This window comes from Haliotis rufescens, unplaced genomic scaffold (genome assembly GCF_023055435.1).
Source record: "Haliotis rufescens isolate VD_foot unplaced genomic scaffold, xgHalRufe1.0.p SCAF_17, whole genome shotgun sequence".
Taxonomy (NCBI): Eukaryota; Metazoa; Mollusca; class Gastropoda; order Lepetellida; family Haliotidae; genus Haliotis; species Haliotis rufescens.
Genome location: NW_025963857.1, coordinates 23,511,987 through 23,539,951, shown reverse-complemented (window position 1 = coordinate 23,539,951; position 27,965 = coordinate 23,511,987). Strand labels below are relative to the sequence as shown.

Genomic DNA, 27,965 nt, shown 5'->3' with positions numbered 1-27,965 from the left:
GTACCCGTAGGGTGATAACCTCGGGCCCTTTGATGCGAAAGGAATGCTTACTTTACACCATTAAGCTGAGCTGCGTTACTTACCTGGAAGTGGCCAGCCCAAGGTAAATCAATCACGTATAATTCACAAATGGTATATATAAAGGACGGGGGAAATTGTTCCATCATCTCTTATCTTCACCTGCCGTTGAGACACAGATACGAGTAAAGACCAAACTGCAAGTACTAATTTAAATTTTGCTTTTGATATATATGTATACTTTTAATTTTTGATTCATCTGCTGCGCATCTGTCTGTTTTCAATCTTTATGTTGAGCCAATTCATAAAAGTCCGAATATGTAACATAAAACGTTCTTGTAAATTGAGAAATATATGAATGCGGGTGAAAGCAAAACTGATAACATAATTCACAATGAGTGGTGTGAACTGAATTTACCAGATGAGTAACGATAACATGCTATTTACCTTTCTTGACAATGATTTTCCCGTTACTCAATAGATACTCAAAATGATGAAGATAGTCGCCGCTCTTGTTGCCTGCCTGGCTGTTACCGCCTTTGCCGAGCCTACCGGTCTGTATGGTGGAATTGGCGGGTTGAAAGGAGGACTGGGCGGAATTGGCTACGGAATGGGTGGATTGTACGGAGGCCTTGGAGGTCTTGGAGGCCTTGGAGGTCTATACGGAGGCATGGGAGGTCTATACGGAGGCATGGGAGGTCTATACGGAGGCAAATACGGATACGGCATGGGAGGTCTGTACGGAGGACTCGGGGGCTATGGTGGTCTCTACGGAGTGGGAGGATACGGAATTGGATTGGGAAAAGGTATTTCACAAAATATGATATCATTTGTTTATCGTATCCGTAAATATACCTCCAGTCTCGTTTGCAAAATTGCATAATTTACCTATGTGGTATTACTATTTTCCGCGACAAAGCTGATGACATTTACAAAACATCTTTAAAACTATTCTCTGCTTTCTCTAATATTTGGTATAGTTTATCATGCAGCTAGTTTCAAGACTTCGTTGTGACTTATCCATACATCCCAACTTTATTCTACTATTTTTTTGTTTCAGGTATCGGCTATTATTGAGTTATTATCACCTGCAGTGTGATGCTGGCTATTTATGTATTTTCTCAAACCAATGGAATTGGTTCAATAAAATCTTGTCATATTTATTTACGCCTTGAAATTTGTTTGAAAATCTTAATCTGAATTGAATGTTCACAATGGAAGAGTGATCTATGTTTCTCCATATTGTAAACTCTGGACATAGTACGTGTTGTCGACCAATATCCAAGCACACTTCAATGATATTGCGTTTTACTGCTAGCTAAGATATCAACTACTGAAATGTGCTATTAAGTTCCTGAGGAAACCGGACATGATGATAAGAGGAGGGATTTTATGCTTGATATATCTCCCACCAAATGTCACTTACCCGAGTTCATGTTTCACGGGAATGTATCATTTGGGCTGCCAGGAAAGGGTTTGATGGCCATTTGAAGTACCATAATATCTGGAATTGGCTGTCTGTATTTCAATTTGCATTTTAAAAACATGCAGCGAAACAAATAAGCAGGCGTGTCAATTTTTGTCAAAGCAGTCATTGACGGTATCAAGGGGTAGACAGTGTGCACTGTATTGAAATGCAAATGTGTGCGCTGTCCTTGAAAATGAGCGAAAGTTGTATTCAGAATACAATCTACATGTTGTTATGGCGCTTTGTATAAATAATATCTGAGCTGCTGCAATAAAACAAACCCGAAAGCCATAGTGATGTAGAGCATCAAAACAAATGTTGCAAGATGCTTACTGTTTTGGTTAGAAGGGAATGCATACAGTTGGAATTTCCATGACAATAACATATCTTTACAGTTTATCAATTACACAAACAAAACGATTGAATTCAAAAGTAACTATTAAATACGCTTGTCCGGGTATAGCTTATCAAACTACGAATTATTTGTAATTTCCATCAAACACGTACTTCTTGATTTGATTATGCAATTTAACATTTTGCATACTGCTTATGTAATTAAAAGGAGAAAACAAAACGATTGAATTCAAAAGTAACTATTAAATACGCTTGTCCGGGTATAGCTTATCAAACTACGAATTATTTGTAATTTCCATCAAACATGTACTTCTTGATTTGATGATGCAATTTAACATTTTGCATGCTGTAATTAATAGGAGAAGTATCTATATAGATATTTAGTTGTGTGTTTACTAACCACCTTCCCTGTAGGCGCTATTTGTAAAATACATATTGATTAAATCAGAGCGCGAATTTGAAGATTCCGAACTGGATTGGTAGGATTGAAGATTACAATGAACAAACAAATAGCTAATATATCCCTATTGTTTGATTACAAAGCAGAAGTGACAATCATTTATCAATACAAAGGAGATTGCATTTGGTAACTGTAGAGAGTGAAATTCAGCGGAATAAATGGTTCAACTTTAAAGCTTGTCATAAGTCTTTATAACAACAACCAGACTGTAAAAACAAGTCGTTTGATCATGTCTATCTTTGAAAACACCTTTGTGTTATACTTTAAGAGCATTTTCTTCTGAAAACACACGTCTTTACTTTTAGATGTACGGTTTTTCTGGGCAAACCTTATATAGTTACACATTGTCAAACTGATTTGCGCGTGTTTTATTCTTGGTAAGAGTTTTGGTCTAAACACGCCTTAAAAGAACACAATAATCACTATCACTACTGCTTCATCATGTCAAGGGCATACGTAAAGGGTAGAGACGATTTATATACTTTCTTCTAATGTTTACGACCTAAGACTCAGCCGAAGATTAAAACACGTTAACGTGAGTTATTTGCAACAGTGATTAAGTATATATGCCAAAGTATGAATGGCTGAGACATTGTCAAAAGACAACATTCTCCCAATTTGGCACACGATGGAACGGACGGAGGAGCTCATGAAACATCCAACAAATATGAACTATTCACTAACACCTGGTGACATCACTGATATTCAGTATACATTTTAGCACAATCTTGCCTTTTACACCCAATGAAATCTGTTTCAACAGATAATCGAGCCTGAATATTCTCTGGCGTTGACGATTTATGTAGTTAAAGGGTCATCATTGAATGATTATTATATCAATATTCAGGCGTTATCTATAAAAATTGAGATATCAAATTTAGTGATGCTCGTATTATCACAAATTCCTTGATAATGAAGTGTACAATTATCAAGATGATATGTTGAAGATAAGAGAGTTCTCTCAAGAAACGCAGTTGCAAATAAACGCCACAAAACCCTTTTCAGAATCATTCGAAAGCTCTGCTCGAAGCAAAGGCCATTGTACGATTCCGACTATAATGATCACAAGCATGTGCGTATGAATGACTATCAGATAGTGGATTCCGGGGTAGAATAGGTCTTCAGCAACCCATGCTTGCCGTAAAAGGTGACTATGCTTGTCGTAAAAGGCGACTAACGGGATCGGGTGGTCAGGCTCGCTGACTTTGTTGATGCATGTCATCGATGCCAATTGCGTGGATCGATGCTAATGATTTTAATCACTGGATTGTCTGGTCCAGACTCGATTATTTACAGACCGCCGTCATATAGCTGGAATATTGCTGAGTGCGGCGTTAAACAACCAACTAACCAACTAACCAACCAGATAGTGATGATAACTGGCGGTTGCCATAAAGTAAGCGTATCCTGCCCCATCGGTTCCACCGTCACAAACACATACAAAGACAAGTCAACAAAGACGAGAAAACAAGCTGTTGTTCATATGTCAATCATGTTTTCAGAAGACATTGGTGTACTTTCGGCTTTTAACAGATACTACACACATAAAAAGTTGTTGAAAGTATTCATAGTGACAGTCCCTTTGTGAGAAGAAACCAATATATGTCCCTTTCAGTTAGGAAATAAAGCTGTTGTAGTTTATAGTTATTGTGCAGTAAGATAAATAAAATTCGGGGAGAATAATGTAGTATCTGGGGACTTCTGCAGTATATTCAGCAGAAGCTATTTTCTTGTGAGCAGGCTGCTGTATTACACGGAAACGGACCCGTGTTGTACAGTGCTACTGCTGTACTGTGGCGAGGCTGTACTGGTGTGTTGCATCAGTTTTCTGGTCTCATGTTATGTCGTATCACAACGATGCATTATAATGTCTGATGTATGTTGCTCCCACATGATATATTCACTGGATACACACTTTTCAGACCATTATCGAATATTTACTTAATATAGGTTAAAGTGAGTGAGTGAGTATGGTTTTACGCCGCTTTTAGCAATATTCCAGCAATATCACGGCGGGGGACACCAGCAATGGGCTTCACACATTGTACCCATGTCGGAAATCGAACCCGTGTCTTCGGCGTAACGAGCGAACGCTTTAACCACTAGGCTACCCGACCGCCCCTAAATAATATAGGTTAAACATTGAGTATCGAGGACTGTTTGAAATGCAGTTCGACGATGCCAGAGAGAGTGTGTCTGTTTGCCACCTTTATATACGTTGTCTTGTACTTCCTTTATCGATGTTCATGAATACCAGCTCGCATGTGTACCCGTAGGGTGATAACCTCGGGCCCTTTGATGCGAAAGGAATGCTTACTTTACACCATTAAGCTGAGGTGCGTTACTTACCTGGAAGTGGCCAGCCCAAGGTAAATCAATCACGTATAATTCACAAATGGTATATATAAAGTACGGGGGAAATTGTTCCATCATCTCTTATCTTCACCTACCGTTGAGACACAGATACGAGTAAAGACCAAACTGCAAGTACTATTTTGAGGTTTGCTTGTGATATATATGTATACTTTTAATTTTTGATTCATCTGCTGCGCATCTGTCTGTTTTCAATCTTCATGTTGAGCCAATTTATAAAAGTACGAATATGTAACATAAGACGTTCTTGTAAATTGGGAAATATATGAATGCGGGTGAAAGTAAAACTGATAACATAATTCACAATGAGTGGTGTGAACTGAATTTACCAGATGAGTAACGATAACATGCTATTTTACCTTTCTTGACAATGATTTTCCCGTTACTCAATAGATACTCAAAATGATGAAGATAGTCGCCGCTCTTGTTGCCTGCCTGGCTGTTACCGCCTTTGCCGAGCCTACCGGTCTGTATGGTGGAATTGGCGGGTTGAAAGGAGGACTGGGCGGAATTGGCTACGGAATGGGTGGATTGTACGGAGGCCTTGGAGGTCTTGGAGGCTATGGAGGTCTATACGGAGGCATGGGAGGTCTATACGGAGGCATGGGAGGTCTATACGGAGGCATGGGAGGTCTATACGGAGGCATGGGAGGTCTGCACGGAGGACTCGGGAGCTATGGTGGTCTCTACGGAATGGGAGGATACGGAATTGGATTGGGAAAAGGTATTTCACAAAATATGATATCATTTGTTTATCGTATCCGTAAATATACCTCCAGTCTCGTTTGCAAAATTGCATAATTTACCTATGTGGTATTACTATTTTCCGCGACAAAGCTGATGACATTTACAAAACATCTTTAAAACTATTCTCTGCTTTCTCTAATATTTGGTATAGTTTATCATGCAGCTAGTTTCAAGACTTCGTTGTGACTTATCCATACATCCCAACTTTATTCTACTATTTGTTTGTTTCAGGTATCGGCTATTATTGAGTTATTATCACCTGCAGTGTGATGCTGGCTATTTATGTATTTTCTCAAACCAATGGAATTGGTTCAATAAAATCTTGTCATATTTATTTACGCCTTGAAATTTGTTTGAAAATCTTAATCTGAATTGAATGTTCACAATGGAAGAGTGATCTATGTTTCTCCATATTGTAAACTCTGGACATAGTACGTGTTGTCGACCAATATCCAAGCACACTTCAATGATATTGCGTTTTACTGCTAGCTAAGATATCAACTACTGAAATGTGCTATTAAGTTCCTGAGGAAACCGGACATGATGATAAGAGGAGGGATTTTATGCTTGATATATCTCCCACCAAATGTCACTTACCCGAGTTCATGTTTCACGGGAATGTATCATTTGGGCTGCCAGGAAAGGGTTTGATGGCCATTTGAAGTACCATAATATCTGGAATTGGCTGTCTGTATTTCAATTTGCATTTTAAAAACATGCAGCGAAACAAATAAGCAGGCGTGTCAATTTTTGTCAAAGCAGTCATTGACGGTATCAAGGGGTAGACAGTGTGCACTGTATTGAAATGCAAATGTGTGCGCTGTCCTTGAAAATGAGCGAAAGTTGTATTCAGAATACAATCTACATGTTGTTATGGCGCTTTGTATAAATAATATCTGAGCTGCTGCAATAAAACAAACCCGACTGCCATAGTGATGTAGAGCATCAAAACAAATGTTGCAAGATTCTTACTGCTTTGGTTAGAAGGGAATGCATACAGTTGGAATTTCCATGACAATAACATATCTTTACAGTTTATCAATTACACAAACAAAACGATTGAATTCAAAAGTAACTATTAAATACGCTTGTCCGGGTATAGCTTATCAAACTACGAATTATTTGTAATTTTCCATCAAACATGTACTTCTTGATTTGATTATGCAATTTAACATTTTGCATACTGCTTATGTAATTAAAAGGAGAAAACAAAACGATTGAATTCAAAAGTAACTATTAAATACGCTTGTCCGGGTATAGCTTATCAAACTACGAATTATTTGTAATTTCCATCAAACATGTACTTCTTGATTTGATGATGCAATTTAACATTTTGCATACTGCTTATGTAATTAATAGGAGAAGTATCTATATAGATATTTAGTTGTGTGTTTACTAACCACCTTCCCTGTAGGCGCTATTTGTAAAATACATATTGATTAAATCAGAGCGCGAATTTGAAGATTCCGAACTGGATTGGTAGGATTGAAGATTACAATGAACAAACAAATAGCTAATATATCCCTATTGTTTGATTAAAAAGCAGAAGTGACAGTCATTTATCAATACAAAGGAGATTGCATTTGGTAACTGTAGAGAGTGAAATTCAGCGGAATAAATGGTTCAACTTTAAAGCTTGTCATAAGTCTTTATAACAACAACCAGACTGTAAAAACAAGTCGTTTGATCATGTCTATCTTTGAAAACACCTTTGTGTTATACTTTAAGAGCATTTTCTTCTGAAAACACACGTCTTTACTTTTAGATGTACGGTTTTTCTGGGCAAACCTTATATAGTTACACATTGTCAAACTGATTTGCGCGTGTTTTATTCTTGGTAAGAGTTTTGGTCTAAACACGCCTTAAAAGAACACAATAATCACTATCACTACTGCTTCATCATGTCAAGGGCATACGTAAAGGGTAGAGACGATTTATATACTTTCTTCTAATGTTTACGACCTAAGACTCAGCCGAAGATTAAAACACGTTAACGTGAGTTATTTGCAACAGTGATTAAGTATATATGCCAAAGTATGAATGGCTGAGACATTGTCAAAAGACAACATTCTCCCAATTTGGCACACGATGGAACGGACGGAGGAGCTCATGAAACATCCAACAAATATGAACTATTCACTAACACCTGGTGACATCACTGATATTCAGTATACATTTTAGCACAATCTTGCCTTTTACACCCAATGAAATCTGTTTCAACAGATAATCGAGCCTGAATATTCTCTGGCGTTGACGATTTATGTAGTTAAAGGGTCATCATTGAATGATTATTATATCAATATTCAGGCGTTATCTATAGAAATTGAGATATCAAATTTAGTGATGCTCGTATTATCACAAATTCCTTGATAATGAAGTGTACAATTATCAAGATGATATGTTGAAGATAAGAGAGTTCTCTCAAGAAACGCAGTTGCAAATAAACGCCACAAAACCCTTTTCAGAATCATTCGAAAGCTCTGCTCGAAGCAAAGGCCATTGTACGATTCCGACTATAATGATCACAGCATGTGCGTATGAATGACTATCAGAGAGTGGATTCCGGGGTAGAATAGGTCTTCAGCAACCCATGCTTGCCGTAAAAGGTGACTATGCTTGTCGTAAAAGGCGACTAACGGGATCGGGTGGTCAGGCTCGCTGACTTTGTTGATGCATGTCATCGATCCCAATTGGGTGGATCGATGCTAATGATTTTAATCACTGGATTGTCTGGTCCAGACTCGATTATTTACAGACCGCCGTCACATAGCAGTAATATATTGCTGAGTGCGGCGTTTAACAACCAACCAACCAACTAACCAATCAGATAGTGATGATACCTGGCGGTTGCCAAAAAGTAAGCGTATCCTGCCCCATCGGTTCTACCGTCACAAACGCATACAAAGACAAGTCAACAAAGACGAGAAAACAAGCTGTTGTTCATATGTCAATCATGTTTTCAGAAGACACTGGTGTTCTTTCGGCTTTTAACAGATACTACACACATATAAAGGTGTTGTGAGTATTCATAGCGACAGTCCCTTTGTGAGAAGAAACCAATATATGTCCCTTTCAGTTAGGAAATATAGTTATTGTGCAGTAAGATAAATAAAATTCGGAGAGAATAATGTAGTATCTGGGGACTTCTGCAGTATATTCAGCAGAAGCTATTTTCTTGTGAGCAATCTATGTCAATCATGTTTTCAGAAGACATTGGTGTACTTTCGGCTTTTAACAGATACTACACACATAAAAAGGTGTTGTGAGTATTCATAGTGACAGTCCCTTTGTGATAATAGTTGATCGTCGAAGGAGACGGTCGTACGTAATATCGCTCTGAGAAAAGTGCTACTTATCTCATGATCTGTACAGCTGACTAATTGAGAAAGTACCTACTTACAGCTGAGCATTACAGGAAAACAATGCCGTGAAAACGATGTTTCTCGGAAACTGAGTTTAATGTTGTTTTTGGTTAAAATCTGTAAAACTATTTGCAATAACAAAACTATCTCGCCACGCATGTGTTAACAACCCAAGCCTGCCCAACAATGGAGTCTCCACCAGAGACGCACAGTGAGCGCTCGGGTACTGATGGGCCAACAATAGAAGAATCCGACGAGGTCTACAGTACACAGCCCAGCGATGAACAGGATAAAGCCATGTATCTGGAGATTAAGAAAAAACTTGGACACAAAGAAAAGCGATCATTCATGGAAAACTTACTTGGTATCTACGACAAAAGCATGAAGGAAATCAATCACGTCAGAGAGAGCTTATACGATTATGCGAAGGATAATTGTGACAACTTTCCACCAGGATCGCTTGTCAAACGACGAAATACAAATGGCGGTGTTCACAATGCCCTCGATAAATGTGCACAAGATGTATACTATCTTTTCCACTTCATAGAAGGAGGTGTACCAGATCATGTACTCCAGTCTAAAGTACTCAGTAGGGCGAGTGTCAGGAATATGTCCCTGTCAGTTGTACCTTCGTACGACAACGATGAAAATGACGCTTACATTGAATCAGATCGAAAACTAACAGGTGATACTGATGCCATTGGGCTCATACTGAGTCATATCGTGCAACTTAAACAGTGTGTCTCACAGGCTACAAAATCCACTGACAAGAAGCTCTCGGATATCGAGTTGAAACTTAATGAAGACCTGTCACAAAAAGATCTTGAAATCGGCCACAAGAGGAAGACAATTGACGACCTTGCTAAAAGGCTGGAAGATTCAGAACTAAGACGATCGGAATTAAGAGCACAACTCAAACTCGACTCACAAGAAATTAAAACTCTCAAGGAAAGAGTTCAGGAGCTTGAGCATGAACTACTTCGTCTTTATTATCAAATAGACACCAAACTAAAGACTATTGATAATAAGATAGGCAACGTCACTTCCAAGATGAAGCTCTCGTATGCCAGTGCAGTAAAATCGCCCCCAAAATCAACTGATGTACCCACTGAACAGACTCAAACTGCATCAACAACGATCACCCCTGACACTTCCCAGTGCCAACCCACACCCACACAACCTTCAACGAACGCAAACAGTCATGACAACGAAAGACTGAGAAACAGAGCACATCATACAAGGAGAGAATCTCACAAAATACAACATCAGAAACAACGACTTCAAAACCAAAGGAGAAACCACGTATGGTAGATTTGACGAACACTGATCTTCTGTGGAACATCTACAATGATAACGTCCATGGTCTAGTGTTTTCCGGCATGGAAGATGGTGACAACTCTCAACCTGTCCATCCTCACACAGGAAGTCACTCTGATAAACCTTCAAGCACCTACAAGATCAAGTCACTGGCTAAATCCTACAACACACTTGAAGGGGTTTCAAGAGTCCGGACCAAAAGAGTTGTCCTCTCTAATATCAGGGCAGACAAATCTTTTGATGATGTCAAACAGTTAATCTTTGACTACGCACATGAACGCCACGTACGTGTTACTCATGCACGCCTGCTGAAGAAACGTGTCCACTACGACAATACAGAGACATACACAGTTCAAGTCAATATGTCGTGTGACGATTATGATTATGTCATTAATGACAAAAAGTTCTGGCCTGAAGATATACAATGTCGTGACTACGTTCCGCGCTTCAGGAACTATGAAAAGCACGGTCAGTACAGTGATAACAACCAAAGACGTCAGTAGAAAACATGCATTAGTGCTGAAACCAGTGTCCCACTCAATCATGTCTCTTGTGTCTTCAATTATGACCCTTAGTCTTCTTACATGGAATGTGCGTGGTCTGTTATATGGTACACGTGGTATAAATAGTGTAATTCCAAACTCAGTGGACATACTGGCTATTCAGGAACACTGGCTTTCGCCGGATTGTGAGTATAGATTTAATGACTTGTCTGGTTTTTCAGTTAGTACCTATTCATGTAATTCACAATTACTTTCTGCTAGAGGCTCTGGTGGCACGGCTATTCTATGTAATGATACATCCATGTGGAGTGCCAAGTCGCTACATACTAACTCTCATTTCTTTGTAGCTGCTACTATTTATGCTAAGGGTTATAATGATGTCTCCGTCATATGTTGCCGTCTTCCCTCAACTAACGTCTTACATTCAGTGTATGTCAACGCATTAGATGAAGTCATTGACATGTATGATACTTTAAGTGCCAAAGGTGACACTGTCATATTAGGTGATTTAAATTCTGATATCCACAGAATAAACATGTCTCCTCGCGATAAGCTACTACAAAAGGTAATAGATCATAGGCACCTAGTTAGTGTAACGCATAACCTATGCAACACAGGTCCCGGGTATACGTACAGAAGTAAAGACAATGTTAATACATCACTTATTGACTATGCCCTCATACCATCCAACATGCGTAACTGCATCATCCAGTGCAGCATACTTGATCAATGTCAGTACGATACTTCGGACCACTTGCCTTGCCTTGTCTGCATACAATGTACACATCAAACCCCACCCAATGTGGAAACAACACATGTTCCAAAGTGGCCCAAGGCAGACGAAATACACATAAATATGTATACAAAAGAAGTTGACACACTTCTCTCCTCTGTATGTATAGCATCTGACCACGTTCAACCTGATGTCATAGAGCAATTTAACGAAGAGCTAAGTAAATGTCTTATGAAGGCCAGCTCTAACAATATCCCCCAAAGTGTATATAGATCACATTTGAAGCCCTATTGGAAAAATGATGGGTTAAATCAGTCCCACTATGAAATGAGGTCGGCCAGACGAGAATGGATAGCAGATAATAGACCACGGGGAGGAAACTCTAGATTATACAAATCCTATAAAAATGCAAAAAGGGAATTTAGACGTTTACACCGAAAATCAAAACGTAAACAGCGCAAAGAAATAAGTACAGAACTAGAAAAGACATGTGAAGCCGATATAAATACATTCTATAAACATGTTCGTCAGTTGAGACGCAAGAGTCCGGTTATTGATAAATTAGTTTACAATGGACGTAGTGCTGTTTCTTCAGCTGATATATGTAAACTGTGGGGTGACTATTATTCAGACTTGGCAAAACCTCACCAGTCTGATGATTTTGACGAAAACTTTAAACTCACCGTTGTATCAAAACTTCATTATATCATGGAACAAAATCGTCATAATCATGATCCACTAGATGATATCCTGTATACAGAAATCCAAGTCCCAGAAATCAGATCACATATACACAACCTTAAAAGAAACAAATCTCCAGGACCTGATGGTATCACAAATGAACACCTGATATTTGGAGGAGAGATGCTTGTAGTAACCCTCAAACACCTATTCAATCAAATACTTGCATCCCAGTATTATCCATGTGCCTTCAGAAAAGGCATGATAATACCTATTTATAAAGGCAAAAACGACAAACATGATCCACGTTACTACAGGGGCATAACTCTTACATCGTGTCTATCTAAACTCCTTGAGAAAATCATTTTAAGTAGAATAGAAAAATATACACCCAGTAATCTCCAATCATTCCCCGATGCTTTACAATTTGGTTTCAGAAAGGAACATGGAGCAATCATGTCTGTATTCACCGTTTTAGAATGTGTTAATTTTTACCTAGAAAGAGAATCACAAGTGTTTGCTGCATTTTTAGATAATGAAAAAGCTTTCGATCGTATTTGGCACGACGGTCTTTTTGTCAAATTACATGACCTTGGTGTGAAAGGTAAATTATGGAACTTACTTTTCGATAGCTATACAGACAGCTGTGCTTTGATATCCTACAATGGAGAAAGAACTGATGTGTTTCCCATTAAACAAGGTGTTGGGCAAGGTCGAGTTATGTCAGCATGGTTCTTTCTCGTTTTCATAGAACTAAGGAAAGCAAACGATGGCCTCTCTGTTTATGGCATCTATATACCCAGTGTGTTATTGGCCGATGACACAACGCTCTTGTCTACAACCCCACGGGGCTTACAGTCTTCCCTTGATTCAGTTCGTTTATATGCCAACAAATGGAGACTCACCTATAATGCCTCCAAGAGTAAATCACTTGTATTCTGCAAAACACGCCAGCGTCATAATAAAGTAACCTACAAATTTGGCGATGCAATAATTGACACTTCCGACTCCGTCAAATATGGCGGAATAATCATAAACAATAATTTATCCTGTAAAGAAAGAATCATGACATGTTGCTCAAAAGCAAGAAAAAGTGTTAATTCACTACGATCACTCGGCCTCAACGACTCAGACCTCCACCCAGTTGCATATGTCAATATATGGAAAAGAATGATTTTATCTACAAGCTTTTATGGATGTGAATTGTTACCAGCCTTTTCGGTAAAGAACTTGAAATGATTGAATGTACACAAAGTTACTTTGCTCGTCATATACAAGGATTTGGTAAAAGACATCCAACCGATTCGTCTATTTCTAACTTGGGAATGTGGTCAATGAATGGCTACATTGATAAATGTAGACTACAATTATTAGGAAGGCTCTGCAATAACGATTGTAACTCAATAACAAAAGACCTATTTTGTGCTCACATTGCTACCAACGCTTTTGTCAATATTAGCCGTCCAGTAAGCATATGCAACATCCTTCTATATACTGCTAAAAAATACCATTTGGATAACTATATAAAGGGATATACTGATAGCGGTTCGTTCCCAACAAAATCGGCTTGGCGAGCTCTCGTAATCAGACGTCTATCAGAGAATGAACAGTACATCTGGAGAGAGAGACTAGCACAGAGACCGGATCTTTCACGATACCATAAAATTCATAAACGGTTACAAATGCATGTTCTTTATAATGTAGTGTATCTCTATCCACATCTAAGACAACCCCTGCAACTTTGTATTAAAATCGGATCAAGAGCAAAAGTGTCGAAAGAATGTAACCATTGCAATAGACATTGCTATGACTATGATTGCCATATTATTTTGCACTGTGAAATGTTTATGCCTGACAGAAATAATTTCTTCTCATGCCTAATTGATAAACTTGATGTAGATGTATACGTGAAAATAGATATGCTTGACGATGATGATATGCTTTCTTTCTTTCTCGGTGCAGATGTCCATGACTTGACAAACGAACTTGATTACGATACTTGGCAAAGCATCATAATGTCTTCTGCCACTTCATATGGAATTTAAAGAAATACCTTATGTATATCTACTAGATACCTTACTGCTCTCAAAATGTACATTGTAAATTGTTTATTCATAGTAGTGTATAACATGATTTCTTTGTATATATTCAAGTAATTTCATTGATGTTTTGTAAATAATGTACTTGCCCATGTAAAATCTTCGGATTCAACTCTGGAGGAAATAAAGAAATTCATTCATTCATTATAGATATTTAGTTGTGTGTTTACTAACCACCTTCCCTGTAGGCGCTATTTGTAAAATACATATTGATTAAATCAGAGCGCGAATTTGAAGATTCCAAACTGCATTGGTAGGATTGAAGATTACAATGAACAAACAAATAGCTAATATATCCCTATTGTTTGATTACAAAGCAGAAGTGACAATCATTTATCAATACAAAGGAGATTGCATTTGGTAACTGTAGAGAGTGAAATTCAGCGGAATAAATAGTTCAACTTTAAAGCGTGTCATAAGTCTTTATAACAACAACCAGACTGTAAAAACAAGTCGTTTGATCATGTCTATCTTTGAAAACACCTTTGTGTTATACTTTAAGAGCATTTTCTTCTGAAAACACACGTCTTTACTTTTAGATGTACGGTTTTTCTGGGCAACCCTTATATAGTTACACATTGTCAAACTGATTTGCGCGTGTTTTATTCTTGGTAACAGTTTTGGTCTAAACACGCCTTGAAAGAACACAATCATCACTATCACTACTGCTTCATCATGTCAAGGGCATACGTAAAGGGTAGAGACGATTTATATACTTTCTTCTAATGTTTACGACCTAAGACTCAGCAGAAGATTAAAACACGTTAAAGTGAGTTATTTGCAACAGTGATTAAGTATATATGCAAAAGTATGAATGGCTGAGACATTGTCAAAAGACAACATTCTCCCAATTTGGCACACGATGGAACGGACGGAGGAGCTCATGAAACATCCAACAAATATGAACTATTCACTAACACCTGGGTAGAATAGGTCTTCAGCAACCCATGCTTGCCGTAAAAGGTGACTATGCTTGTCGTAAAAGGCGACTAACGGGATCGGGTGGTCAGGCTCGCTGACTTGGTTGATGCATGTCATCGATCCCAATTGGGTGGATCGATGCTAATAATTTTAATCAATGGATTGTCTGGTCCAGACTCGATTATTTACAGACCGCCGTCACATAGCAGTAATATATTGCTGAGTGCAGCGTTAAACAACCAACCAACCAACTAACCAATCAGATAGTGATGATACCTGGCGGTTGCCAAAAAGTAAGCGTATCCTGCCCCATCGGTTCTACCGTCACAAACACATACAAAGACAAGTCAACAAAGACGAAAAAACAAGCTGTTGTTCATATGTATATCATGTTTTCAGAAGACACTGGTGTTCTTTCGGCTTTTAACAGATACTACACACATATAAAGGTGTTGTGAGTATTCATAGCGACAGTCCCTTTGTGAGAAGAAACCAATATATGTCCCTTTCAGTTAGGAAATAAAGCTGTTGTAGTTTATAGTTATTGTGCAGTAAGATAAATAAAATTCGGGGAGAATAATGTAGTATCTGGGGACTTCTGCAGTATATTCAGCAGAAGCTATTTTCTTGTGAGCAGGCTGCTGTATTACACGGAGACGGTTAGCATAGTTGACCTCGTGTGGTACAGTGCTACTGCTGTATTGTGGCGAGGCTGTACTGGTGTGTTGCATCAGTTTTCTGGTCTCATGTTATGTCGTATCACACAGATGCATTAAAATGTCTGATGTATGTTGCTCCCACATCATATATTTACTGGATACACACTTTTCAGACCATTATCGAATATTTACTTAATATAGGTTAAAGTGAGTGAGTGAGTATGGTTTTACGCCGCTTTTAGCAATATTCCAGCAATATCACGGCGGGGGACACCAGCAATGGGCTGCACACATTGTCCCCATGTCGGAAATCGAACCCGTGTCTTCGGCGTAACGAGCGAACGCTTTAACCACTAGGCTACCCGACCGCCCCTAAATAATATAGGTTAAACATTGAGTATCGAGGACTGTTTGAAATGCAGCTCGACGATGCCAGAGAGAGTGTGTCTGTTTGCCACCTTTATATACGTTGTCTTGTACTTCCTTAATCGATGTTCATGGATACCAGCTCGCATGTGTACCCGTAGGGTGATAACCTCGGGCCCTTTGATGCGAAAAGAATGCTTACTTAACACCATTAAGCTGAGGTGCGTTACTTACCTGGAAGTGGTCAGCCCAAGGTAAATCAATCACGTATAATTCACAAATGGTATATATAAAGGACGGGGGAAACTGTTCCATCATCTCTTATCTTCACCTGCCGTTGAGACACAGATACGAGTAAAGACCAAACTGCAAGTACTAATTTAAATTTTGCTTGTGATATATATGTATACTTTTAATTTTTGATTCATCTGCTGCGCATCAGGCTGTTTTCAATCTTTATGTTGAGCCAATTCATAAAAGTCCGAATATGTAACATAAGACGTTCTTGTAAATTGAGAAATATATGAATGCGGGTGAAAGCAAAACTGATAACATAATTCACAATGAGTGGTGTGAACTGAATTTACCAGATGAGTAACGATAACATGCTATTTTACCTTTCTTGACAATAATTTTCCCGTTACTCAATAGATACTCAAAATGATGAAGATAGTCGCCGCTCTTGTTGCCTGCCTGGCTGTTACCGCCTTTGCCGAGCCTACCGGTCTGTATGGTGGAATTGGCGGGTTGAAAGGAGGACTGGGCGGAATTGGCTACGGAATGGGTGGATTGTACGGAGGCCTTGGAGGTCTTGGAGGTCTTGGAGGCTATGGAGGTCTATACGGAGGCATGGGAGGTCTATACGGAGGCATGGGAGGTATATACGGAGGCATGGGAGGTCTATACGGAGGCAAATACGGATACGGCATGGGAGGTCTGTACGGAGGACTCGGGGGCTATGGTGGTCTCTACGGAATGGGAGGATACGGAATTGGATTGGGAAAAGGTATTTCACAAAATATGATATCATTTGTTTATCGTATCCGTAAATATACCTCCAGTCTCGTTTGCAAAATTGCATAATTTACCTATGTGGTATTACTATTTTCAGCGACAAAGCTGATGACATTTACAAAACATCTTTAAAACTATTCTCTGCTTTCTCTAATATTTGGTATAGTTTATCATGCAGCTAGTTTCAAGACTTCGTTGTGACTTATCCATACATCCCAACTTTATTCTACTATTTTTTTGTTTCAGGTATCGGCTATTATTGAGTTATTATCACCTGCAGTGTGATGCTGGCTATTTATGTATTTTCTCAAACCAATGGAATTGGTTCAATAAAATCTTGTCATATTTATTTACGCCTTGAAATTTGTTTGAAAATCTTAATCTGAATTGAATGTTCACAATGGAAGAGTGATCTATGTTTCTCCATATTGTAAACTCTGGACATAGTACGTGTTATCGACCAATATCCAAGCACACTTCAATGATATTGCGTTTTACTGCTAGCTAAGATATCAACTACTGAAATGTGCTATTAAGTTCCTGAAGAAACCGGACATGATGATAAGAGGAGGGATTTTATGCTTGATATATCTCCCACCAAATATCACTTACCCGAGTTCATGTTTCACGGGAATGTATCATTTGGGCTGCCAGGAAAGGGTTTGATGGCCATTTGAAGTACCATAATATCTGGAATTGGCTGTCTGTATTTCAATTTGCATTTTAAAAACATGCAGCGAAACAAATAAGCAGGCGTGTCAATTTTTGTCAAAGCAGTCATTGACGGTATCAAGGGGTAGACAGTGTGCACTGTATTGAAATGCAAATGTGTGCGCTGTCCTTGAAAATGAGCGAAAGTTGTATTCAGAATACAATCTACATGTTGTTATGGCGCTTTGTATAAATAATATCTGAGCTGCTGCAATAAAACAAACCCGAAAGCCATAGTGATGTAGAGCATCAAAACAAATGTTGCAAGATTCTTACTGCTTTGGTTAGAAGGGAATGCATACAGTTGGAATTTCCATGACAATAACATATCTTTACAGTTTATCAATTACACAAACAAAACGATTGAATTCAAAAATATCTATTAAATACGCTTTTCCGGGTATAGCTTATCAAACTACGAATTATTTGTAATTTCCATCAAACATGTACTTCTTGATTTGATGATGCAATTTAACATTTTGCATACTGCTTATGTAATTAATAGGAGAAGTATCATATAGATAGTTAGTTGTGTGTTTACTAACCATCTCCCTGTAGGCGCTATTTGTAAAATACATATTGATTAAATCAGAGCGCGAATTTGAAGATTCCGAACTGGATTGGTAGGATTGAAGATTACAATGAACAAACAAATAGCTAATATATCCCTTTTGTTTGATCACAAAGCAGAAGTGACAATCATTTATCAATACAAAGGAGATTGCATTTGGTAACTGTAGAGAGTGAAATTCAGCGGAATAAATGGTCCAACTTTAAAGCGTGTCATAAGTCTTTATAACAACAACCAGACTGTAAAAACAAGTCGTTTAATCATGTCTATCTTTGAAAACACCTTTGTGTTATACTTTAAGAGCATTTTCTTCTGAAAACACACGTCTTTACTTTTAGATGTACGGTTTTTCTGGGCAACCCTTATATAGTTACACATTGTCAAACTGATTTGCGCGTGTTTTATTCTTGGTAAGAGTTTTGGTCTAAACACGCCTTAAAAGAACACAATCATCACTATCACTACTGCTTCATCATGTCAAGGGCATACGTAAAGGGTAGAGACGATTTATATACTTTCTTCTAATGTTTACGACCTAAGACTCAGCCGAAGATTAAAACACGTTAAAGTGAGTTATTTGCAACAGTGATTAAGTATATATGCAAAAGTATGAATGGCTGAGACATTGTCAAAAGACAACATTCTCCCAATTTGGCACACGATGGAACGGACGGAGGAGCTCATGAAACATCCAACAAATATGAACTATTCACTAACACCTGGTGACATCACTGATATTCAGTATACATTTTAGCACAATCTTGCCTTTTACACCCAATGAAATCTGTTTCAACAGATAATCGAGCCTGAATATTCTCTGTCGTTGACGATTTATGTAGTTAAAGGGTCATCATTGAATGATTATTATATCAATATTCAGGCGTTATCTATAAAAATTGAGATATCAAATTTAGTGATGCTCGTATTATCACAAATTCCTTGATAATGAAGTGTACAATTACCAAGATGATATGTTGAAGATAAGAGAGTTCTCTCAAGAAACGCAGTTGCAAATAAACGCCACAAAACCCTTTTCAGAATCATTCGAAAGCTCTGCTCGAAGCAGAGGCCATTGTACGATTCCGACTATAATGATCACAGCATGTGCGTATGAATGACTATCAGATAGTGGATTCCGGGGTAGAATAGGTCTTCAGCAACCCATGCTTGCCGTAAAAGGTGACTATGCTTGTCGTAAAAGGCGACTAACGGGATCGGGTGGTCAGGCTCGCTGACTTGGTTGATGCATGTCATCGATCCCAATTGGGTGGATCGATGCTAATGATTTTAATCACTGGATTGTCTGGTCCAGACTCGATTATTTACAGACCGCCGTCATATAGCAGTAATATATTGCTGAGTGCAGCGTTAAACAACCAACCAACCAACTAACCAATCAGATAGTGATGATACCTGGCGGTTGCCAAAAAGTAAGCGTATCCTGCCCCATCGGTTCTACCGTCACAAACACATACAAAGACAAGTCAACAAAGACGAGAAAACAAGCTGTTGTTCATATGTCAATCATGTTTTCAGAAGACACTGGTGTACTTTCGGCTTTTAACAGATACTACACACATATAAAGGTGTTGTGAGTATTCATAGTGACAGTCCCTTTGTGAGAAGAAACCAATATATGTCCCTTTCAGTTAGGAAATAAAGCTGTTGTAGTTTATAGTTATTGTGCAGTAAGATAAATAAAATTCGGGGAGAATAATGTAGTATCTGGGGACTTCTGCAGTATATTCAGCAGAAGCTATTTTCTTGTGAGCAGGCTGCTGTATTACACGGAGACAGTTAGCATAGTTGACCTCGTGTGGTACAGTGCTACTGCTGTATTGTGGCGAGGCTGTACTGGTGTGTTGCATCAGTTTTCTGGTCTCATGTTATGTCGTATCACACAGATGCATGAAAATGTCTGATGTATGTTGCTCCCACATCATATATTTACTGGATACACACTTTTCAGACCATTATCGAATATTTACTTAATATAGGTTAAAGTGAGTGAGTGAGTATGGTTTTACGCCGCTTTTAGCAATATTCCAGCAATATCACGGCGGCGGACACCAGCAATGGGCTACACACATTGTACCCATGTCGGAAATCGAACCCGTGTCTTCGGCGTAACGAGCGAACGCTTTAACCACTAGGCTACCCGACCGCCCCTAAATAATATAGGTTAAACATTGAGTATCGAGGACTGTTTGAAATGCAGTTCGACGATGCCAGAGAGAGTGTGTCTGTCTGCCACCTTTATATACGTTGTCTTGTACTTCCTTAATCGATGTTCATGGATACCAGCTCGCATGTGTACCCGTAGGGTGATAACCTCGGGCCCTTTGATGCGAAAAGAATGCTTACTTTACACCATTAAGCTGAGGTGCGTTACTTACCTGGAAGTGGCCAGCCCAAGGTAAATCAATCACGTATAATTCACAAATGGTATATATAAAGGACGGGGGAAACTGTTCCATCATCTCTTATCTTCACCTGCCGTTGAGACACAGATACGAGTAAAGACCAAACTGCAAGTACTAATTTAAATTTTGCTTGTGATATATATGTATACTTTTAATTTTTGATTCATCTGCTGCGCATCAGGCTGTTTTCAATCTTTATATTGAGCCAATTCATAAAAGTCCGAATATGTAACATGAGACGTTCTTGTAAATTGAGAAATATATGAATGCGGGTGAAAGCAAAACTGATAACATAATTCACAATGAGTGGTGTGAACTGAATTTACCAGATGAGTAACGATAACATGCTATTTTACCTTTCTTGACAATAATTTGCCCGTTACTCAATAGATACTCAAAATGATGAAGATAGTCGCCGCTCTTGTTGCCTGCCTGGCTGTTACCGCCTTTGCCGAGCCTACCGGTCTGTATGGTGGAATTGGCGGGTTGAAAGGAGGACTGGGCGGAATTGGCTACGGAATGGGTGGATTGTACGGAGGCCTTGGAGGTCTTGGAGGTCTTGGAGGCTATGGAGGTCTATACGGAGGCATGGGAGGTCTATACGGAGGCATGGGAGGTATATACGGAGGCATGGGAGGTCTATACGGAGGCAAATACGGATACGGCATGGGAGGTCTGTACGGAGGACTCGGGGGCTATGGTGGTCTCTACGGAATGGGAGGATACGGAATTGGATTGGGAAAAGGTATTTCACAAAATATGATATCATTTGTTTATCGTATCCTTAAATATACCTCCAGTCTCGTTTGTAAAATTGCATAATTTACCTATGTGGTATTACTATTTTCAGCGACAAAGCTGATGACATTTACAAAACATCTTTAAAACTATTCTCTGCTTTCTCTAATATTTGGTATAGTTTATCATGCAGCTAGTTTCAAGACTTCGTTGTGACTTATCCATACATCCCAACTTTATTCTACTATTTTTTTGTTTCAGGTATCGGCTATTATTGAGTTATTATCACCTGCAGTGTGATGCTGGCTATTTATGTATTTTCTCAAACCAATGGAATTGGTTCAATAAAATCTTGTCATATTTATTTACGCCTTGAAATTTGTTTGAAAATCTTAATCTGAATTGAATGTTCACAATGGAAGAGTGATCTATGTTTCTCCATATTGTAAACTCTGGACATAGTACGTGTTGTCGACCAATATCCAAGCACACTTCAATGATATTGCGTTTTACTGCTAGCTAAGATATCAACTACTGAAATGTGCTATTAAGTTCCTGAAGAAACCGGACATGATGATAAGAGGAGGGATTTTATGCTTGATATATCTCCCACCAAATATCACTTACCCGAGTTCATGTTTCACGGGAATGTATCATTTGGGCTGCCAGGAAAGGGTTTGATGGCCATTTGAAGTACCATAATATCTGGAATTGGCTGTCTGTATTTCAATTTGCATTTTAAAAACATGCAGCGAAACAAATAAGCAGGCGTGTCAATTTTTGTCAAAGCAGTCATTGACGGTATCAAGGGGTAGACAGTGTGCACTGTATTGAAATGCAAATGTGTGCGCTGTCCTTGAAAATGAGCGAAAGTTGTATTCAGAATACAATCTACATGTTGTTATGGCGCTTTGTATAAATAATATCTGAGCTGCTGCAATAAAACAAACCCGAAAGCCATAGTGATGTAGAGCATCAAAACAAATGTTGCAAGATTCTTACTGCTTTGGTTAGAAGGGAATGCATACAGTTGGAATTTCCATGACAATAACATATCTTTACAGTTTATCAATTACACAAACAAAACGATTGAATTCAAAAATATCTATTAAATACGCTTGTCCGGGTATAGCTTATCAAACTACGAATTATTTGTAATTTCCATCAAACATGTACTTCTTGATTTGATGATGCAATTTAACATTTTGCATACTGCTTATGTAATTAATAGGAGAAGTATCATATAGATATTTAGTTGTGTGTTTACTAACCACCTTCCCTGTAGGCGCTATTTGTAAAATACATATTGATTAAATCAGAGCGCGAATTTGAAGATTCCGAACTGGATTGGTAGGATTGAAGATTACAATGAACAAACAAATAGCTAATATATCCCTTTTGTTTGATTACAAAGCAGAAGTGACAATCATTTATCAATACAAAGGAGATTGCATTTGGTAACTGTAGAGAGTGAAATTCAGCGGAATAAATGGTCCAACTTTAAAGCGTGTCATAAGTCTTTATAACAACAACCAGACTGTAAAAACAAGTCGTTTGATCATGTCTATCTTTGAAAACACCTTTGTGTTATACTTTAAGAGCATTTTCTTCTGAAAACACACGTCTTTACTTTTAGATGTACGGTTTTTCTGGGCAACCCTTATATAGTTACACATTGTCAAACTGATTTGCGCGTGTTTTATTCTTGGTAAGAGTTTTGGTCTAAACACGACTTAAAAGAACACAATCATCACTATCACTACTGCTTCATCATGTCAAGGGCATACGTAAAGGGTAGAGACGATTTATATACTTTCTTCTAATGTTTACGACCTAAGACTCAGCCGAAGATTAAAACACGTTAAAGTGAGTTATTTGCAACAGTGATTAAGTATATATGCAAAAGTATGAATGGCTGAGACATTGTCAAAAGACAACATTCTCCCAATTTGGCACACGATGGAACGGACGGAGGAGCTCATGAAACATCCAACAAATATGAACTATTCACTAACACCTGGTGACATCACTGATATTCAGTATACATTTTAGCACAATCTTGCCTTTTACACCCAATGAAATCTGTTTCAACAGATAATCGAGCCTGAATATTCTCTGTCGTTGACGATTTATGTAGTTAAAGGGTCATCATTGAATGATTATTATATCAATATTCAGGCGTTATCTATAAAAATTGAGATATCAAATTTAGTGATGCTCGTATTATCACAAATTCCTTGATAATGAAGTGTACAATTACCAAGATGATATGTTGAAGGTAAGAGAGTTCTCTCAAGAAACGCAGTTGCAAATAAACGCCACAAAACCCTTTTCAGAATCATTCGAAAGCTCTGCTCGAAGCAGAGGCCATTGTACGATTCCGACTATAATGATCACAGCATGTGCGTATGAATGACTATCAGATAGTGGATTCCGGGGTAGAATAGGTCTTCAGCAACCCATGCTTGCCGTAAAAGGTGACTATGCTTGTCGTAAAAGGCGACTAACGGGATCGGGTGGTCAGGCTCGCTGACTTGGTTGATGCATGTCATCGATCCCAATTGGGTGGATCGATGCTAATGATTTTAATCACTGGATTGTCTGGTCCAGACTCGATTATTTACAGACCGCCGTCATATAGCAGTAATATATTGCTGAGTGCAGCGTTAAACAACCAACCAACCGACTAATTAATCAGATAGTGATGATACCTGGCGGTTGCCAAAAAGTAAGCGTATCCTGCCCCATCGGTTCTACCGTCACAAACACATACAAAGACAAGTCAACAAAGACGAGAAAACAAGCTGTTGTTCATATGTCAATCATGTTTTCAGAAGACACTGGTGTACTTTCGGCTTTTAACAGATACTACACACATATAAAGGTGTTGTGAGTATTCATAGTGACAGTCCCTTTGTGAGAAGAAACCAATATATGTCCCTTTCAGTTAGGAAATAAAGCTGTTGTAGTTTATAGTTATTGTGCAGTAAGATAAATAAAATTCGGGGAGAATAATGTAGTATCTGGGGACTTCTGCAGTATATTCAGCAGAAGCTATTTTCTTGTGAGCAGGCTGCTGTATTACACGGAGACGGTTAGCATAGTTGACCTCGTGTGGTACAGTGCTACTGCTGTATTGTGGCGAGGCTGTACTGGTGTGTTGCATCAGTTTTCTGGTCTCATGTTATGTCGTATCACACAGATGCATGAAAATGTCTGATGTATGTTGCTCCCACATCATATATTTACTGGATACACACTTTTCAGACCATTATCGAATATTTACTTAATATAGGTTAAAGTGAGTGAGTGAGTATGGTTTTACGCCGCTTTTAGCAATATTCCAGCAATATCACGGCGGCGGACACCAGCAATGGGCTACACACATTGTACCCATGTCGGAAATCGAACCCGTGTCTTCGGCGTAACGAGCGAACGCTTTAACCACTAGGCTACCCGACCGCCCCTAAATAATATAGGTTAAACATTGAGTATCGAGGACTGTTTGAAATGCAGTTCGACGATGCCAGAGAGAGTGTGTCTGTCTGCCACCTTTATATACGTTGTCTTGTACTTCCTTAATCGATGTTCATGGATACCAGCTCGCATGTGTACCCGTAGGGTGATAACCTCGGGCCCTTTGATGCGAAAAGAATGCTTACTTTACACCATTAAGCTGAGGTGCGTTACTTACCTGGAAGTGGCCAGCCCAAGGTAAATCAATCACGTATAATTCACAAATGGTATATATAAAGGACGGGGGAAACTGTTCCATCATCTCTTATCTTCACCTGCCGTTGAGACACAGATACGAGTAAAGACCAAACTGCAAGTACTAATTTAAATTTTGCTTGTGATATATATGTATACTTTTAATTTTTGATTCATCTGCTGCGCATCAGGCTGTTTTCAATCTTTATATTGAGCCAATTCATAAAAGTCCGAATATGTAACATAAGACGTTCTTGTAAATTGAGAAATATATGAATGCGGGTGAAAGCAAAACTGATAACATAATTCACAATGAGTGGTGTGAACTGAATTTACCAGATGAGTAACGATAACATGCTATTTTACCTTTCTTGACAATAATTTTCCCGTTACTCAATAGATACTCAAAATGATGAAGATAGTCGCCGCTCTTGTTGCCTGCCTGGCTGTTACCGCCTTTGCCGAGCCTACCGGTCTGTATGGTGGAATTGGCGGGTTGAAAGGAGGACTGGGCGGAATTGGCTACGGAATGGGTGGATTGTACGGAGGCCTTGGAGGTCTTGGAGGTCTTGGAGGCTATGGAGGTCTATACGGAGGCATGGGAGGTCTATACGGAGGCATGGGAGGTATATACGGAGGCATGGGAGGTCTATACGGAGGCAAATACGGATACGGCATGGGAGGTCTGTACGGAGGACTCGGGGGCTATGGTGGTCTCTACGGAATGGGAGGATACGGAATTGGATTGGGAAAAGGTATTTCACAAAATATGATATCATTTGTTTATCGTATCCTTAAATATACCTCCAGTCTCGTTTGTAAAATTGCATAATTTACCTATGTGGTATTACTATTTTCAGCGACAAAGCTGATGACATTTACAAAACATCTTTAAAACTATTCTCTGCTTTCTCTAATATTTGGTATAGTTTATCATGCAGCTAGTTTCAAGACTTCGTTGTGACTTATCCATACATCCCAACTTTATTCTACTATTTTTTTGTTTCAGGTATCGGCTATTATTGAGTTATTATCACCTGCAGTGTGATGCTGGCTATTTATGTATTTTCTCAAACCAATGGAATTGGTTCAATAAAATCTTGTCATATTTATTTACGCCTTGAAATTTGTTTGAAAATCTTAATCTGAATTGAATGTTCACAATGGAAGAGTGATCTATGTTTCTCCATATTGTAAACTCTGGACATAGTACGTGTTGTCGACCAATATCCAAGCACACTTCAATGATATTGCGTTTTACTGCTAGCTAAGATATCAACTACTGAAATGTGCTATTAAGTTCCTGAAGAAACCGGACATGATGATAAGAGGAGGGATTTTATGCTTGATATATCTCCCACCAAATATCACTTACCCGAGTTCATGTTTCACGGGAATGTATCATTTGGGCTGCCAGGAAAGGGTTTGATGGCCATTTGAAGTACCATAATATCTGGAATTGGCTGTCTGTATTTCAATTTGCATTTTAAAAACATGCAGCGAAACAAATAAGCAGGCGTGTCAATTTTTGTCAAAGCAGTCATTGACGGTATCAAGGGGTAGACAGTGTGCACTGTATTGAAATGCAAATGTGTGCGCTGTCCTTGAAAATGAGCGAAAGTTGTATTCAGAATACAATCTACATGTTGTTATGGCGCTTTGTATAAATAATATCTGAGCTGCTGCAATAAAACAAACCCGAAAGCCATAGTGATGTAGAGCATCAAAACAAATGTTGCAAGATTCTTACTGCTTTGGTTAGAAGGGAATGCATACAGTTGGAATTTCCATGACAATAACATATCTTTACAGTTTATCAATTACACAAACAAAACGATTGAATTCAAAAATATCTATTAAATACGCTTGTCCGGGTATAGCTTATCAAACTACGAATTATTTGTAATTTCCATCAAACATGTACTTCTTGATTTGATGATGCAATTTAACATTTTGCATACTGCTTATGTAATTAATAGGAGAAGTATCATATAGATATTTAGTTGTGTGTTTACTAACCACCTTCCCTGTAGGCGCTATTTGTAAAATACATATTGATTAAATCAGAGCGCGAATTTGAAGATTCCGAACTGGATTGGTAGGATTGAAGATTACAATGAACAAACAAATAGCTAATATATCCCTTTTGTTTGATTACAAAGCAGAAGTGACAATCATTTATCAATACAAAGGAGATTGCATTTGGTAACTGTAGAGAGTGAAATTCAGCGGAATAAATGGTCCAACTTTAAAGCGTGTCATAAGTCTTTATAACAACAACCAGACTGTAAAAACAAGTCGTTTGATCATGTCTATCTTTGAAAACACCTTTGTGTTATACTTTAAGAGCATTTTCTTCTGAAAACACACGTCTTTACTTTTAGATGTACGGTTTTTCTGGGCAACCCTTATATAGTTACACATTGTCAAACTGATTTGCGCGTGTTTTATTCTTGGTAAGAGTTTTGGTCTAAACACGACTTAAAAGAACACAATCATCACTATCACTACTGCTTCATCATGTCAAGGGCATACGTAAAGGGTAGAGACGATTTATATACTTTCTTCTAATGTTTACGACCTAAGACTCAGCCGAAGATTAAAACACGTTAAAGTGAGTTATTTGCAACAGTGATTAAGTATATATGCAAAAGTATGAATGGCTGAGACATTGTCAAAAGACAACATTCTCCCAATTTGGCACACGATGGAACGGACGGAGGAGCTCATGAAACA

The 27,965-nt window shown here is 38.5% G+C and overlaps 4 protein-coding genes across 5 annotated transcripts; all 4 read left to right on the top strand.

Annotated features, from left to right (window-relative positions):
• Positions 1–485: 485 nt before the first annotated feature.
• LOC125381193 (acanthoscurrin-1-like) lies at positions 486–17,385 on the top strand. 2 transcript variants are annotated; one of them, XM_048397757.1, is made up of 3 exons: positions 486–656; positions 16,870–17,067; positions 17,322–17,385. In XM_048397757.1, exons 1-3 carry the CDS (start codon positions 509–511, stop codon positions 17,336–17,338), a joined length of 363 nt encoding a protein of 120 aa, XP_048253714.1. In that variant the 5' UTR covers positions 486–508; the 3' UTR covers positions 17,339–17,385. The 2 variants fall into 2 exon arrangements, with proteins under 2 accessions (XP_048253714.1, XP_048253713.1); XM_048397756.1 differs by lacking the exon at positions 486–656 and having other exon boundaries at positions 16,425–17,067.
• LOC125381194 (ctenidin-1-like) lies at positions 4,962–5,733 on the top strand. The gene is made up of 2 exons (XM_048397758.1): positions 4,962–5,397; positions 5,652–5,733. The coding sequence occupies exons 1-2, from the start codon at positions 5,076–5,078 to the stop codon at positions 5,666–5,668; spliced, it is 339 nt and encodes a 112-aa protein (XP_048253715.1). The 5' UTR covers positions 4,962–5,075; the 3' UTR covers positions 5,669–5,733.
• A 3,774-nt stretch (positions 17,386–21,159) lies between the features above and the next one.
• On the top strand, positions 21,160–21,862 carry LOC125381087 (acanthoscurrin-1-like). The gene is made up of 2 exons (XM_048397284.1): positions 21,160–21,525; positions 21,780–21,862. The coding sequence occupies exons 1-2, from the start codon at positions 21,180–21,182 to the stop codon at positions 21,794–21,796; spliced, it is 363 nt and encodes a 120-aa protein (XP_048253241.1). The 5' UTR covers positions 21,160–21,179; the 3' UTR covers positions 21,797–21,862.
• Positions 21,863–25,471: 3,609 nt separating this feature from the next.
• On the top strand, positions 25,472–26,321 carry LOC125381086 (acanthoscurrin-1-like). Its single transcript, XM_048397283.1, has 2 exons — positions 25,472–25,984; positions 26,239–26,321. The coding sequence occupies exons 1-2, from the start codon at positions 25,639–25,641 to the stop codon at positions 26,253–26,255; spliced, it is 363 nt and encodes a 120-aa protein (XP_048253240.1). The 5' UTR covers positions 25,472–25,638; the 3' UTR covers positions 26,256–26,321.
• The last annotated feature ends 1,644 nt before the right edge of the window (positions 26,322–27,965 follow it).